Here is a 13,927-nt window from a genome sequence, read left to right as displayed (position 1 = left end):
CTCCTTCAACCACCAATTATCCCACAGAATCTTTAGACAGTCAACTACCTCAAAAAAGGAATTGCATCATTTTGAGATGAAACCCATCTGAGGTACTATGGATCTCCACTGTATTGTCTAATACAGGCCCCAATTCTGCAAAGGGATCCACACCCTTACTCCCACGTGCAGTCCCATTAAAGCAGAATACATCTATACAGAAACCACATCTGAAGATTAGTATGGTTAAAGTCACATTAACATGACACCTCTGTACTGAAACCCACACTGAAGAAAAAGCAGATGCATTTATTAAAAAGATTAATACATGCAAGGGTGAATATTGACATCTTGGTATAACATCACAAAAGGGAAAGAACAGTTACTACAGTACAGTGGGCAAATTCTAAAGCAAAGACGTCAAACACTGAATTGTAGAATGGTAGACAGACAAAAAACACTGTTACTCTTAAAGTAGCTAGTTAATAAATAATAATAAATATATAAATGAATGATAAGTGCATGGGTGTACATTTTTTTACATTACAGCTACAGAAACTGTAGCATTTAAAAATATGGACACGAACAGTCAGTGGAAAGTAGCTAAATATTCAGATGAGCTCACAAGCATTCAGGGTTACAGACAGCATGGCTCTGTTCCCAATGCGACAGCAAGAGACTGGAGTTTTGTTTGTTTGTTTTTTAATTACGGTACAGATCACACAGCATGGTTTTTGAATTTAAACACAAAAAACCACCTCTCACATTTTTGCTACCAGAGTATTTTCCAACTCAACGTTCTGGAGTTAACAGGTCTTCAGTGTTGACCAATGAAAACCAAAATGGCTTACTACCAGATGCACACCCTGGCTTCAGTTTACCACTAGGCAACATATGAAAATACACCTTCATCAATAATTAGAAGGAGAGCTCTTCCTGCACTACCGAATACTCCTATGTTTCAGCCACACTGCTCCTTTAATTATGTATCAACAGCACTATCAGTGCAGAAAGCAGGTTATGTGCCAGAGCTCGTTACATTTAAGAAGCACTCTGTGCGAGTTTACCACACTGGCCATTAAGGACCAGGCCTTTCCCAAGTCGGACTGCACTACAACGTGCATTACCACAGCCACTCCAACCACGTTATGCTACTTTATAAAACCTAGAGTTTGAATCCCATGGTTTAGGTTCAGCTTAATCCTTCCCTTTCTTCCATCTTCCCCCCAGGAAGCTCAAACTCTTCACAAATCCACCCCTCCATACAACTCTGCTCTCATTTCATTTCATCCCCCCTCATGCGTAGTGCTTTTCTGTGTCCTCTAAACGTTCCCTTGGCAATTCTTCCCCTTCTACCTTTTGTATCCTGCCTTTTCCCCTATACCGAGCACCTCCCCTCTCCTTCAAACCCACTTCTGAGCAAAAATTAAAGCCCTAATCACTGGGGGAGTTGGGGAGGAAGGACCATATGTCCATCAGAGACTACTTTATAAGGGCATTAGCCAGCTACCCATCCATCCAGGGAATCACACTTATTTTCAGTGCAGCCTGACTGGCTCAAGGTCAGACTTTCAGGTACAGGAGGTAGAAGATTCTCAGCTGTGGGACTCCAGCTATGGCAGGGGTTCTCAAACTGGGAGTTGTGACCCTCAGACAGATTCCTAATGGGACAGTGAGGAGGGCAAAACAGGAGGAACTAAGGAAAGAGAAATGACATGTAAGAGAGGAGAGATTAAACTACATCTCCCCTGGGTAAAAGCAGGAGAGACAATGAGATTACGGCCCTTTGTGGGCATGCTCTATGCTTGTTACATGGCACCTACATCCCACGGCAATAGATGCTGGACTAAAATATTACCTCTGCTGTTACTTTCTGGATAGGGAATTACTGGTTTCTCAGGTGAGCGCTGCAAATCAGCATTAATGAAGGGTTTGTATTTCGGATAATCTACATATGATGCTGCAGAAAGTCCATCTGTGACTGATGCAGATTTACAACTTCCACGTAGAGTACCCTGAAAAATGAAACAAAGTTGTTACTGGCAACCCTCGTTTTCCAGTCACTAATTGCAACAAGCAGGGAGAATCAGATGTATATGGTATTTATTATGCCCTCAGGTTCTACTACAGAAGTATGGGGAGAGGCTAACGGATGCCCTCTGAAGAGCCTGGGAAGGGGAAATGGCAAATTATTCCAGCTATAGTTCACATTTCTCCTCCCCAGCTCCTCCTAATTACTGACTGAGTGCTCAGATGCATTTTGATTTTCAGGAGCACTGCAAGAGATTAATAATATAATTACATCGCAAAGGCCAGATTTCCTGCCCCACAACGTGGGACTATGAGCTTCATTTTCACCCTAACTCATCGCAAAAATAGGGTCTGATATAAATAAGAAAAAGAAAGAACTTATTTTGTTTTATTCCCTTGTTTCACTATACTTGCCCTAGCACCAGTGGCATTCAGACTTTTGTCCCTTTACGCCCCACAACTGAAGGGGACAGGCTGGTTGCATACTGGTACCCAGCATATATAAACATGTTTTCAGGATTCAGAAAAACATATTTGCATGGAAAAGCCTAGGGACATATAATCAACTGCAGTTTTCTTTATTTGCTTAAGTGGTACCTAGCCACTAACAGGCATAATTTTTCTTTTCAGATAGTCTATTTAAACACTTGGACATTAAATCCCATAAAGCAAACTAAATATTTGCCCCCTTTACTTATTTACATTTCCCTTGAGAACAATCTGGCTACAAATTATGTTCATTCAGTTAATCTTGGTTTGAATGTTGCAATGAAGAGTCAACATAACCATCCACTTTGGACCAATGTTGACAACCCCCAGCTTGAAGTGTTAACCATTGTATAGTTCAGACAAACATTTCTTACCACAGTCCAAATAATATCATGCTGTCAAGTACATTTTACTTATGAATGTGGCCAAGGAACAGTTTCATATGCTACTCCACAAACTGAGACAGGACTGAACTGTTCCAGATGTTCTGTAATTTACTGAAAAATAGTGAGCTTTACACAGACTTGGATATTTGAATTTTAAAAGGTTCAAGAAAAGCTTATACAACAGCAGTAAGACAGCACTCATCACTCCAATAAATCACAGTACGGCCAACCTCAACTCAAACATCATGACAGACTCCCCATCTCCCACAAAAAAAACCATGAGATTGGCTTAATTCTTTTTGTAACATTATTTCTTTTTAATCTTTTTTCTGATTTTGGAACTCTTATGGGAAGGACCCCTTTTGCATGTGATGTTTCAGGAAATGCAACCTGAAATGTACAAAAACGAACATAAAAATGGAGGGACCTCCATCAAGGTCTGCTATAGACCACCGGACCAGGGGGATGAGGTGGATGAGGCTTTCTTCCGGCAGCTCACGGAAGCTACTAGATCGCATGCCCTGATTCTCATGGGTGACTTTAATTTTCCGGATATCTGCTGGGAGAGCAATACAGCGGTGCATAGACAATCCAGGAAGTTTTTGGAAAGCGTAGGGGACAATTTCCTGGCGCAAGTGCTAGAGGAGCCAACTAGGGGGGGTGCTTTTCTTGACCTGCTGCTCACAAACCGGGTAGAATTAGTGGGGGAAGCAAAAGTGGATGGGAATCTGGGAGGCAGTGACCATGAGTTGGTTGAGTTCAGGATCCTGACGCAGGGAACAAAGGTAAGCAGCAGGATACGGACCCTGGACTTCAGGAAAGCAGACTTCGACTCCCTCAGGGAACGGATGGCCAGGATCCCCTGGGGGACTAACTTGAAGGGGAAAGGAGTCCAGGAGAGCTGGCTGTATTTCAAGGAATCCCTGTTGAGGTTACAGGGACAAACCATCCCGATGAGTCGAAAGAATAGTAAATATGGCAGGCGACCAGCTTGGCTTAATGGTGAAATCCTAGCGGATCTTAAACATAAAAAAGAAGCTTACAAGAAGTGGAAGGTTGGACATATGACCAGGGAAGAGTATAAAAATATTGCTCGGGCATGTAGGAATGTTATCAGGAGGGCCAAATCGCACCTGGAGCTGCAGCTAGCCAGAGATGTCAAGAGTAACAAGAAGGGTTTCTTCAGGTATGTTGGCAACAAGAAGAAAGCCAAGGAATGTGTGGGCCCCTTACTGAATGAGGGAGGCAACCTAGTGACAGAGGATGTGGAAAAAGCTAATGTACTCAATGCTTTTTTTGCCTCTGTTTTCACTAACAAGGTCAGCTCCCAGACTGCTGCGCTGGGCATCACAAAATGCGGAAGAGATGGCCAGCCCTCTGTGGAGATAGAGGCGGTTAGGGACTATTTAGAAAAGCTGGACGTGCACAAGTCCATGGGGCCGGACGAGTTGCATCCGAGAGTGCTGAAGGAATTGGCGGCTGTGATTGCAGAGCCACTGGCCATTATCTTTGAAAACTCGTGGCGAACCGGGGAAGTCCCGGATGACTGGAAAAAGGCTAATGTAGTGCCAATCTTTAAAAAAGGGAAGAAGGAAGATCCTGGGAACTACAGGCCAGTCAGCCTCACCTCAGTCCCTGGAAAAATCATGGAGCAGGTCCTCAAAGAATCAATCCTGAAGCACTTGCATGAGAGGAAAGTGATCAGGAACAGCCAGCATGGATTCACCAAGGGAAGGTCATGCCTGACTAATCTAATCGCCTTTTATGATGAGATTACTGGTTCTGTGGATGAAGGGAAAGCAGTGGATGTATTGTTTCTTGACTTTAGCAAAGCTTTTGACACGGTCTCCCATAGTATTCTTGTCAGCAAGTTAAGGAAGTATGGGCTGGATGAATGCACTATAAGGTGGGTAGAAAGCTGGCTAAATTGTCGGGCTCAACGGGTAGCGATCAATGGCTCCATGTCTAGTTGGCAGCCGGTATCAAGTGGAGTGCCCCAAGGGTCGGTCCTGGGGCCGGTTTTATTCAATATCTTCATAAATGATCTGGAGGATGGTGTGGATTGCACTCTCAGCAAATTTGCGGATGATACTAAACTGGGAGGAGTGGTAGATACGCTGGAGGGGAGGGATAGGATACAGAAGGACCTAGACCAATTGGAAGATTGGGCCAAAAGGAATCTGATGAGGTTCAATAAGGATAAGTGCAGGGTCCTGCACTTAGGACGGAAGAACCCAATGCACAGCTACAGACTAGGGACCGAATGGCTAGGCAGCAGTTCTGCAGAAAAGGACCTAGGGGTGACAGTGGACGAGAAGCTGGATATGAGTCAGCAGTGTGCCCTTGTTGCCAAGAAGGCCAATGGCATTTTGGGATGTATAAGTAGGGGCATAGCAAGCAGATCGAGGGACGTGATCGTTCCCCTCTATTCGACATTGGTGAGGCCTCATCTGGAGTACTGTGTCCAGTTTTGGGCCCCACACTTCAAGAAGGATGTGGATAAATTGGAGAGAGTCCAGCGAAGGGCAACAAAAATGATTAGGGGACTGGAACACATGAGTTATGAGGAGAGGCTGAGGGAGCTGGGATTGTTTAGCCTGCAGAAGAGAAGAATGAGGGGGGATTTGATAGCTGCTTTCAACTACCTGAAAGGGGGTTCCAAAGAGGATGGCTCTAGACTGTTCTCAATGGTAGCAGATGACAGAACGAGGAGTAATGGTCTCAAGTTGCAGTGGGGGAGGTTTAGATTGGATATTAGGAAAAAAACTTTTTCACTAAGAGGGTGGTGAAACACTGGAATGCGTTACCTAGGGAGGTGGTAGAATCTCCTTCCTTAGAGGTTTTTAAGGTCAGGCTTGACAAAGCCCTGGCTGGGATGATTTAACTGGGAATTGGTCCTGCTTTGAGCAGGGGTTGGACTAGATGACCTTCTGGGGTCCCTTCCAACCCTGATATTCTATGATTCTATGATTCTAAGGTCAGTCTAACTCATGGACCATATTCACCAACCACAGCTTCTGTTCCCTCTCCTGGGTGTTACCCCCATGAGTGAATAAGGTGCACCAAAAAAAAGCACCAGTGTGGACAGCACTATGTTGGCAGGAGAGGGTCTCCTGCTGCCATAGCAACCACTGCTTGTTCAGGGTGGTTTAATTATCTCAGCAGGAGAGCCTAGGGCGGCTACGCAGACCTACAGTGGTGCAGCTGCAGCAGTTCAGCTGTAAGGTCCGTAGTGTAGACATAGCATAAATAATACTCTTAAATTTAAGAGGAGAAAAATTAAGAGGTATAAGAAAGGGAGCAAACACCTTTTTAGATTAGATTTGTACAGGATGTACACAAGTTAGATGAGATTATAAAGAAATGGAGAACCCAGGAGGCAGAAAGGCAAAGGATAGTTCTTCCAGATAGTAACTGTGGTAAGCTTGCATAAAGGCAGCAAGAGGAGGTTAGCGGGAGATGAAGAGAGTCTGCAGGGAGGGAAGTGGAGTGGGAAAGGATTCATGAGATTTTTAGTTTGGAGCCAGGCATGAATGGGCTGGCACCCAACTCCTTTACATTCCTAACACGCAAAGCTGCCTAGGAATTTTGCAGTTGAGTTTCTTTCTGCAGGCAGTATCTAGGTACAGTAACTTTTAAGAGAAAAGGAATAGCAATCAGATTGTCTTATGCTGGATAGCACAAATACAGGGTGGGACAGATTCACATAGATAATTTTCATACCCTGATCTTCAGCCTAGATATCAAAATAGAGGACATTACATGGTCTTGGACAGACCATCGCCTCAGCAAGCCAATGACCTGGGCAACAAAAAAGACCAGTCATCCTGATTTGACCACGAAGGCTCATGAACTGCAACCAATTCCAAAGCCTGCTAAATGGCAGCAGTACTCTAGTCATAGGATGAAGAGTCAAGGACCTGTGGAATAATCATCATTCTGCACTGGCCTCTGCCATTGACACGCTGTCTTACAAATGACCCCTTCCTCCTCATACCCACACAGACACCCTTAGTTTTCTGACACCTTGTGTCAGATGAAGAGAGGGGGGCAGCAACTCATGTACTTATGCAGAAGACAAAGGCTGATTCAGACAGGAAGAAAGGTAATAAATCCCTCAAAGCCTATGCTGAGGCTGTATTACAGGTAAGGCTGCAAGTCTGTCACAGGTTCCGTGACCTCTGTGACTTCTGCAGTGGCTGGAGCTTGCTCAGGGGTTGCCTGAGCCAGGCACCCCTGGGCCAGCAGCAGTTTGGGTGTGTGGGAGGGGGCTCAGGGCTGGGGTAGGAGGTTGGGGTGCGAGGCAACACTTACCTGTGGGGGGCGCTCCCTGGCTTTCACTAAAATGTCCCTTCAGCTCTTAGGCGGAGGGGCCAGGGGGCTCCGCGCACTGCCTGCAGGCGCCACCCCCGCAGCTCCCATTGGCTGCGGTTCCCAGGCAATGGGAGCTTCAGAACTGGCACTTGGGTCGAGAGCAGCGTGCGGAACCCCCCCGTCTGCCCCTCCCCTAGGAGCTGCAGGGACACGCTGGTCAGAGCCAGGTAGGGAGTCTGCCAGCCATGCCAACCCTCCCCCCTCCAGCACTAGCAGCAGTCCCGATCTGCATGCCGCCTGCACCCCTCCCCACACCAGCAGGGGTCCCAGGCCAGACCCCACCGCACGCCTCCCCCCAGCACCAGCAGGGGTCCTGAGCCACTCCCCCACCAGCACTCGCGACACCCTAGACTGCCCTCCCCAGAGCATTGTGTCCCCCTGACCCATATTTTAGTTAGGGGTATATAGTAAAAGTCATAGACAAGTCACGGGCGTGAATTTTGGTTTACTGCCCGTGACCTGTCCATGACTTTTACTAAAAATACCTGTGACTAAAATGTAGCCTTAATTACAGGACAAGATCACCCCATTCTATCAATCTCCACTGAGGCTCCCAAATCCCTCCCCAAGGAGTTTTCCAGGTCAGTAAATCACTTCACCAATCCTGAGTGCCTACAGCCTAGACTGGAGCTGAACACCAAGCACTGTGTGGAACTATCATATCGCTGAAAATATCATGCACATTTGAGAAGCTCTCTCAAACAGCATGTATCCACACTGCCTGCACCCACCAACCAACAGCCCGCCTGCATTTCCCAGAGTTCAATACATTCACTCATCAAGAAAGTTCTTGACCCCATAAAGGAGTCCCGATGCAAGACCTGTAAATCCAACCCATGCCCTTCCTGGCTTGTGGAAGAGAATCGTGAACAGGTACCATTCCTGACCAAAATTTGCTAACACCATATTCAAAGACTGAATCTTCCCTTTTTCCATCACACACACGCAAGTCCAACCAACACTGAAGAAACCCACCCTGGATACTTCAGTCTTAGCCATCCATTGCCCAGTGTCAAAACTGAGCAAGCTCATAGAGAAGCCAGCCAAAGGTCAACTACAAGTTCGTGTAACTAAAGCCAACATTCTAGACCCAGTATAATCAGGATACAGAAGCAAAACAGCCTTAGTGTGGCAATGATGGATGATCTCTTCCTGTCAATGGACAGAGGACAAACATCTATTCTCATCCTCCTGGACTTCTCTGCAACATTTGATACTGACCATGAGATACTATTTCACCTGAGAGAAGTGGCAGGAGTAATGTGATAAAATGGTGAGAGTCCTTCCTAGAGGGACATACCCGAAGAGTAATAATGGGAAACTTGCACCTTCACCACTAGACCCCTCAACTTGTAGGATTCCACAAAGATCAAGTCTCTCTCCAGTCTGTGAGCAGCAACTAGGTGACCTGGTTAGATGACATGAACGTAAGTGCTTGCAGCATGCAGATGACACACACACTGCTCTACCTATCCTTCACATACAACCACACCACTACCACTAACATGGCTCAGCAGTGCTTGGATGAGATCAGCTCATGGATGAAGAACAGCTGGCTGAAGCTCAACCCAAGCAAAGCAGAGGTGATACCAGTGGGGAGTGGAAAGTATTCTGAAGAGTTTGCAGCCACTGTACAATCCTTTGATTGAAGGTTTACATCCTCAACTGGTCACTTCAGTCCATAGTCTAGGAGTCCTCTTGGATTCCTTGCTGATGCAAGCTCTCCCAAGGCAATAGCTGCGAGTAATGCTTTCTACCATCTCCGGCTGGCTAAAAGACTCCATCCCATCCTAGCAGACAAAGACCTGGCCTCAGTTATTCATGCCTTTGTCATCTCTCAGCTGGAATACAGCAATGCAATATACCTTGGCATGAAAGTAACCTTTGACACTTCCGAAACGTCAACTAATACAAAATGCTGCAGTGTGTCTCCTCAGCAACACAGGCTACCATGAGCCCATCACACATCACCAGCACCACAATCTCTACGCTGGCTTCCAGTAGAATTTCTAATCAAGTGTAAGTTCTCGGTCCGTCTCTTCAAAGCGCTCCCTGGCTTAGGCCCAGGATACTTCAGAGTCCGTTTAAAGCTCTAAGATGAACACTGCGATTGAAACTGTTGCTCCTCTGGGACAACGAAACTCTCAGCAATAAGAGTAAAGCTCACCTAGGTGGGGAACAAAAACTTCTCTGGGGTGGTCCAAGACTGCAGAAAGAAAACCCCCAAGAATGAAGAACCATAACAAACCTCACTGCTTTCCACTCCAAATGCAAGGCACATTTCTTTGGCCTTGCTTTCTCTAATAGAAACACATAGCAACAGGTATATTTACCCATTAAAAAAACCAACCCCAACTCTACCAAAACAAGACACTCCACCCTCTTGGAGGGCAACGAGTGAACAGAAGTCCCGATTTTAGGGTCTTTTTCTTATATAGGCTATTACCCCCACCCCCGTCCTGATTTTTCGCACTTGGTCTGGTCACCCTACCCTCAGAGGAGAGGATGAGAGAACAAACAACATATGATAGAGGTGTAGTGGTTAATGCTCTATTGGAAGGTGCTCAGATAGTACATTGTTCAGCATGGTATAAAAACCTATAAAGAACAGAATTATCCCTACTATCCCTTCATTAGCCACAGCTCTGAATAGTGCTGTGTACAATTCAGTTTAAGCACCTATTCTAGGTACTCCGTGAAAAAACAGGTTTCAGAGTAACAGCCGTGTTAGTCTGTATTCGCAAAAAGAAAAGGAGGACTTGTGGCACCTTAGAGACTAACCAATTTATTAGAGCATAAGCTTTCGTGAGCTACAGCTCACTTCTTCAGATGCATATCGTGGAAACAGTTTGAGTAATTATGCTCCTATTACTCAGAAAGGAGCACAGAGAGGTTATAATGCAGTGCACAAGTAACTAAGTTTAGAATGCTTCTAAATAGCTTATTGCTAAATCCATTTATCTGTATGGCTAAGAATAAGCAGCTAATAGTGAGTTCAACTGAGCTCTCACAAGAGAAAAAACCATTAGCACTGAGGAATCACTCAGCACCATACTAAGGCCTGGTCTACATTACACGGTTAAGTCGACGCAAGGCAGCTTACGTCAACCTACCTTTGGATGTGACTACAATTAAATTTCAATACCGCTGATTTCACTGGCCCGCTAGGCTGACTTAATAACACTACCTCCCTGAGCAGCGTAGAGTCATGGTCGATGTAGTTAGGTCGATGCAATGTCTCTGTAGACACTGGTTTCAGAGTAGCAGCCGTGTTAGTCTGTATTCGCAAAAAGAAAAGGAGGACTTGGGGCACCTTAGAGACTAACAAATTGAAGTGAGCTGTAGCTCACGAAAGCTCATGCTCAAATAAATTTGTTAGTCTCTAAAGTGACACAAGTCCTCCTTTTCTTTCTGTAGACACTGTTACTTACATCAACTGTTACTGGTTTCAGGGAGCTGCTCCACACTGACCTCTGCATCAATACAAGCACTCCTGGTGAGGACATGCACCGCCGGCACAAGGAGCGTAGCGTGCACACGCACAAGCAATGTAATAACTGCAGTGGCCGTATGCCGATTTAACTTAGGTCAACATAATTTTGTCGCGTAGACATGGCCTAACACTCTGAGGGTGAGCTTTTCTAAATCCAGAAACTTGCTATTCCAAAGCATGAAGAGCTGGCATTGTCACTTTTCATTCCACCAACATTTAAAATTTTAACAGAGCAGGTCTGATAAACCCCCAACTGAGGATGGGTTTCACTTTTAAAAACCCACATTTTAACAGTATATTTGAGATTACACTTATTATTCAATCCTCTCTCTGATTTGTGACCAAGACTGTTGCTCGGACTTCTGTCCCATCAGAAGAAATAACATTCAGAATTCCGACCTAGCGACTAACCGGAGGAAGCTAAGCAGGGTTAGGCCATGTCGACAGTACAGGGGCTGCAACTGCACTACAGTGCTGTAACCAAACCGCTGTAGCAGCACAGCGTAGAGGTTCTCTCCAGGGACAGAAGTGGTTTTTCCATCGCTGTAGGAACTCCACTTCCCCAGTCAACAGCAGCTAGGTCGAAAGAAGCATTCTTCCATGGGCCTAACTGCGCCTACTCCAGGGGTTAGGTCAGCATAGCTCTGGCGCTCAGCATGTGGATTTTTCACACCCCTGAGCACTGTAGCTACATCAACCTAACTTTTAAGCATAGCCCATGCTTCAGTCATCCTGGGCAGCTGATTCTAACCTGTGGCCCAGGAAGTAGGAATAGTGCTTTCATCTAATGGTTTATGGCCCAGTTGCCAGAAGTTCTCAGAAAACATGTGCCACGCCCTCCCAGCAGTTGCACCTCCTCTCACAAATGCAGTTGCTAGCAAAAAGAGCAGACTTCACTTCTGAGAGCCGTGAAGACAGCAGACCAGAAACATGTGGGGAAACCACATTCTCATGGCAATTCTAGTTTCACTGTCCAGGCAGTTCTCTAGGATCATTGGCCTGGTAGCCTATGGCCCTGTGCAGCACCCTCAGTTCTGTCCTATTGTGTTCCCCTCAACAGTCATGCTTTCTTCTCTCCCCTTCTCATGGAAGTCAGAGTAGGGAGAGGGAGGGTCCTGCTATGCTTCCCTAAGCTAGGCTTCTTGGGAAAGATGCATGTGGGGACATTTGAGGTAAGTCTACACTGCAACCTCCCAGCCTGGGTAGACAGACTCAAGCTAGCACAATAAAAATACCAGTGTAAACATTGCAGCTCAGCCTGACCTCCAAGTTCAGAGCCAGGGGGCCAGGAAAACTTGAGAGCCCAAGCTACTATGTCTACATCATTATTTTTAGCACATTACTTTGAGCTGAGCAAGCGCAAGTCTGCCTACATCTCTCTCCCAGCTGCAGCGAAGACATACCTTTCTGGTCCCTAGATTGTGATTCTTTTGGGTTTTAGGCCTTGATTTAGCCCGGTTCTTAAGCAAATCCCTAATTTTAAGCTTGAGTAGTGCAGAATTGAGCCTCTGATGAGCCCTAGAGCAATCATCATCAAACCAACAACCCTGGCAAACACCAGAAAGTGCTGGAAAATACAAATTCAATGTAAAAAAAACCTATTACAACATTCTATTTCTTTTGTATAGAAAAGTCCTTTAGATGGGAATTTACCCTCTTCACTATACCAGAGTTTGAGGTAACAGCAACACTTTTAAAAGGGCCAGTTTTTTAATATCTGAAGCATTATCAGAAGACCTGTCATAGAAATGCACTAGACTGAAGACATTTAGAGTTTAAAATTTCACTTGTTCTTGCAAACATGTTTTTTCGATGTTCCATATCTTTTAGTAATTTATTCTGCTTGGATTACATTTTGGCTTCAAAAAAAGAAAAGGAGTACTTGTGGCACGTTAGAGACTAACAAATTTATTTGAACGTAAGCTTTCGTGAGCTAGTGAGCTGCAGCTCACAAAAGCTTATCCTCAAATAAATTTGTTAGTCTCTAACGTGCCACAAGTACTCCTTTTCTTTTTGTGAATACAGACTAACACGGCTGCTACTCTGAAACCAGTCATTTTGGCTTCAGCTTCTAGTAATGTAAACACCTCTTCTTATCAAACTGTGTTGGTCCCCACTACTTCTCTGGTGGCCACAGATACCAGACTGTGCTGTGCAATACAGATACTCCCACTAAAAACCAGTAATACCTCAGAGAGGTTTTACACTCAGAGATTTGTAAATTTTTCTGCATTGCTCACACATACACACAAAATATTATGAGTTTTCTTATTAGAAATTTGCAGCCCTTTGTAAGTAAACATGTGCCATTAGTTTATTACTTTCCATGCAGCATCACCATCACCCTCCCGGAATTCTTTAGCCAGCTCCAAGCTGCTGAGGGGCAGGTAAGAAACAGCTGGAGACCTAGAGATGTACAAAAGCTATGAATATTATTTATTTGCATTACAGGAGGCATGGAGGTGCTCGGGGGCACCTTCTTCCACCCTCCAACCAACCCAGGTCAGTGCTCAGGAGGGGGTGGGGAGAATTCCCACCAAGATCTGCCCTGAGTGGGAAGGGGAGCGATCCTGGGGATCCAGGAACTGTGCTGAAGGAGGGGACTGACTCTAGCAGTCGTTCCCCGCCAGGTCTGGGCTTCGGAACAGAGCAGGAGGCAATTTGGGTGTTTTTGCTCAGGAGGGGGCGGGGCGATCCAGAGGGGGTCTTTGCCGGGGCGCGGGGGGGAGTCCTCCCAGAATCCGTGCTGGGGGCGGGACGGGGGGATTCCCACCGGGATCCCTGCTGGGAGGGGACTCTCAGGTGATCGGGGGCGAGGGCTTCCCCAGCCAGGCCCGTGGGGGGGGGGGGAATCCTGCGCCCCTCTCCCCGCGGCGAGGCTGACAGGAGCTTGGCCCCCCGGCGAGCCCTTAGAGCTCTTCGCCCCCGGCTCATACCGGTGCACAGAGAAGCGCCCCCACCCCGTCGCCATGTCTCACCATGTGCTGGGGGTCACCAGCCGCCGCCATGTCCCCACGGGGCGGCCACAAGCGGTGCGGGCCCCTTTAAGGCCGCGACGCCCATACAGCCACTTTCCCCACTCCAGGACCAGCGGCGCCTCTACGCCACCAAGGCGCTGCTTAACCGACATAGCAACTGACCAATGAGGAGGAAAGAGTGGGGTTGCCCAGCATAG

At 46.3% G+C, this 13,927-nt stretch overlaps 1 protein-coding gene across 4 annotated transcripts in view; it reads right to left on the bottom strand.

Moving 5' to 3' along the window:
* Window positions 1–13,897, bottom strand: part of CEP57 (centrosomal protein 57) — a 29,300-nt gene extending 15,403 nt beyond the window's left edge. For 3 of the 4 annotated variants that reach the window (XM_073337681.1, XM_073337692.1, XM_073337696.1), the window contains exons 1-3: window positions 13,731–13,897; window positions 13,074–13,158; window positions 1,838–1,994 (exon numbers count right to left, since the gene is read on the bottom strand). In XM_073337681.1, the coding sequence (XP_073193782.1) occupies window positions 1,838–1,994; window positions 13,074–13,158; window positions 13,731–13,882 (394 nt within the window). In that variant the 5' untranslated portion in view covers window positions 13,883–13,897. The remainder of the gene's footprint in view (window positions 1–1,837; window positions 1,995–13,073; window positions 13,159–13,730) is intronic. The other variant, XM_073337704.1, reaches the window with a different exon arrangement.
* Between the last annotated feature and the right edge of the window lie 30 nt (window positions 13,898–13,927).

The sequence above is a fragment of the Lepidochelys kempii genome, chromosome 1 (genome assembly GCF_965140265.1).
Source record: "Lepidochelys kempii isolate rLepKem1 chromosome 1, rLepKem1.hap2, whole genome shotgun sequence".
NCBI lineage: Eukaryota > Metazoa > Chordata > Testudines > Cheloniidae > Lepidochelys > Lepidochelys kempii.
The sequence above is the reverse complement of the archived record's forward strand: the minus strand, read 5'-3'. Positions and strand labels throughout refer to the sequence as shown.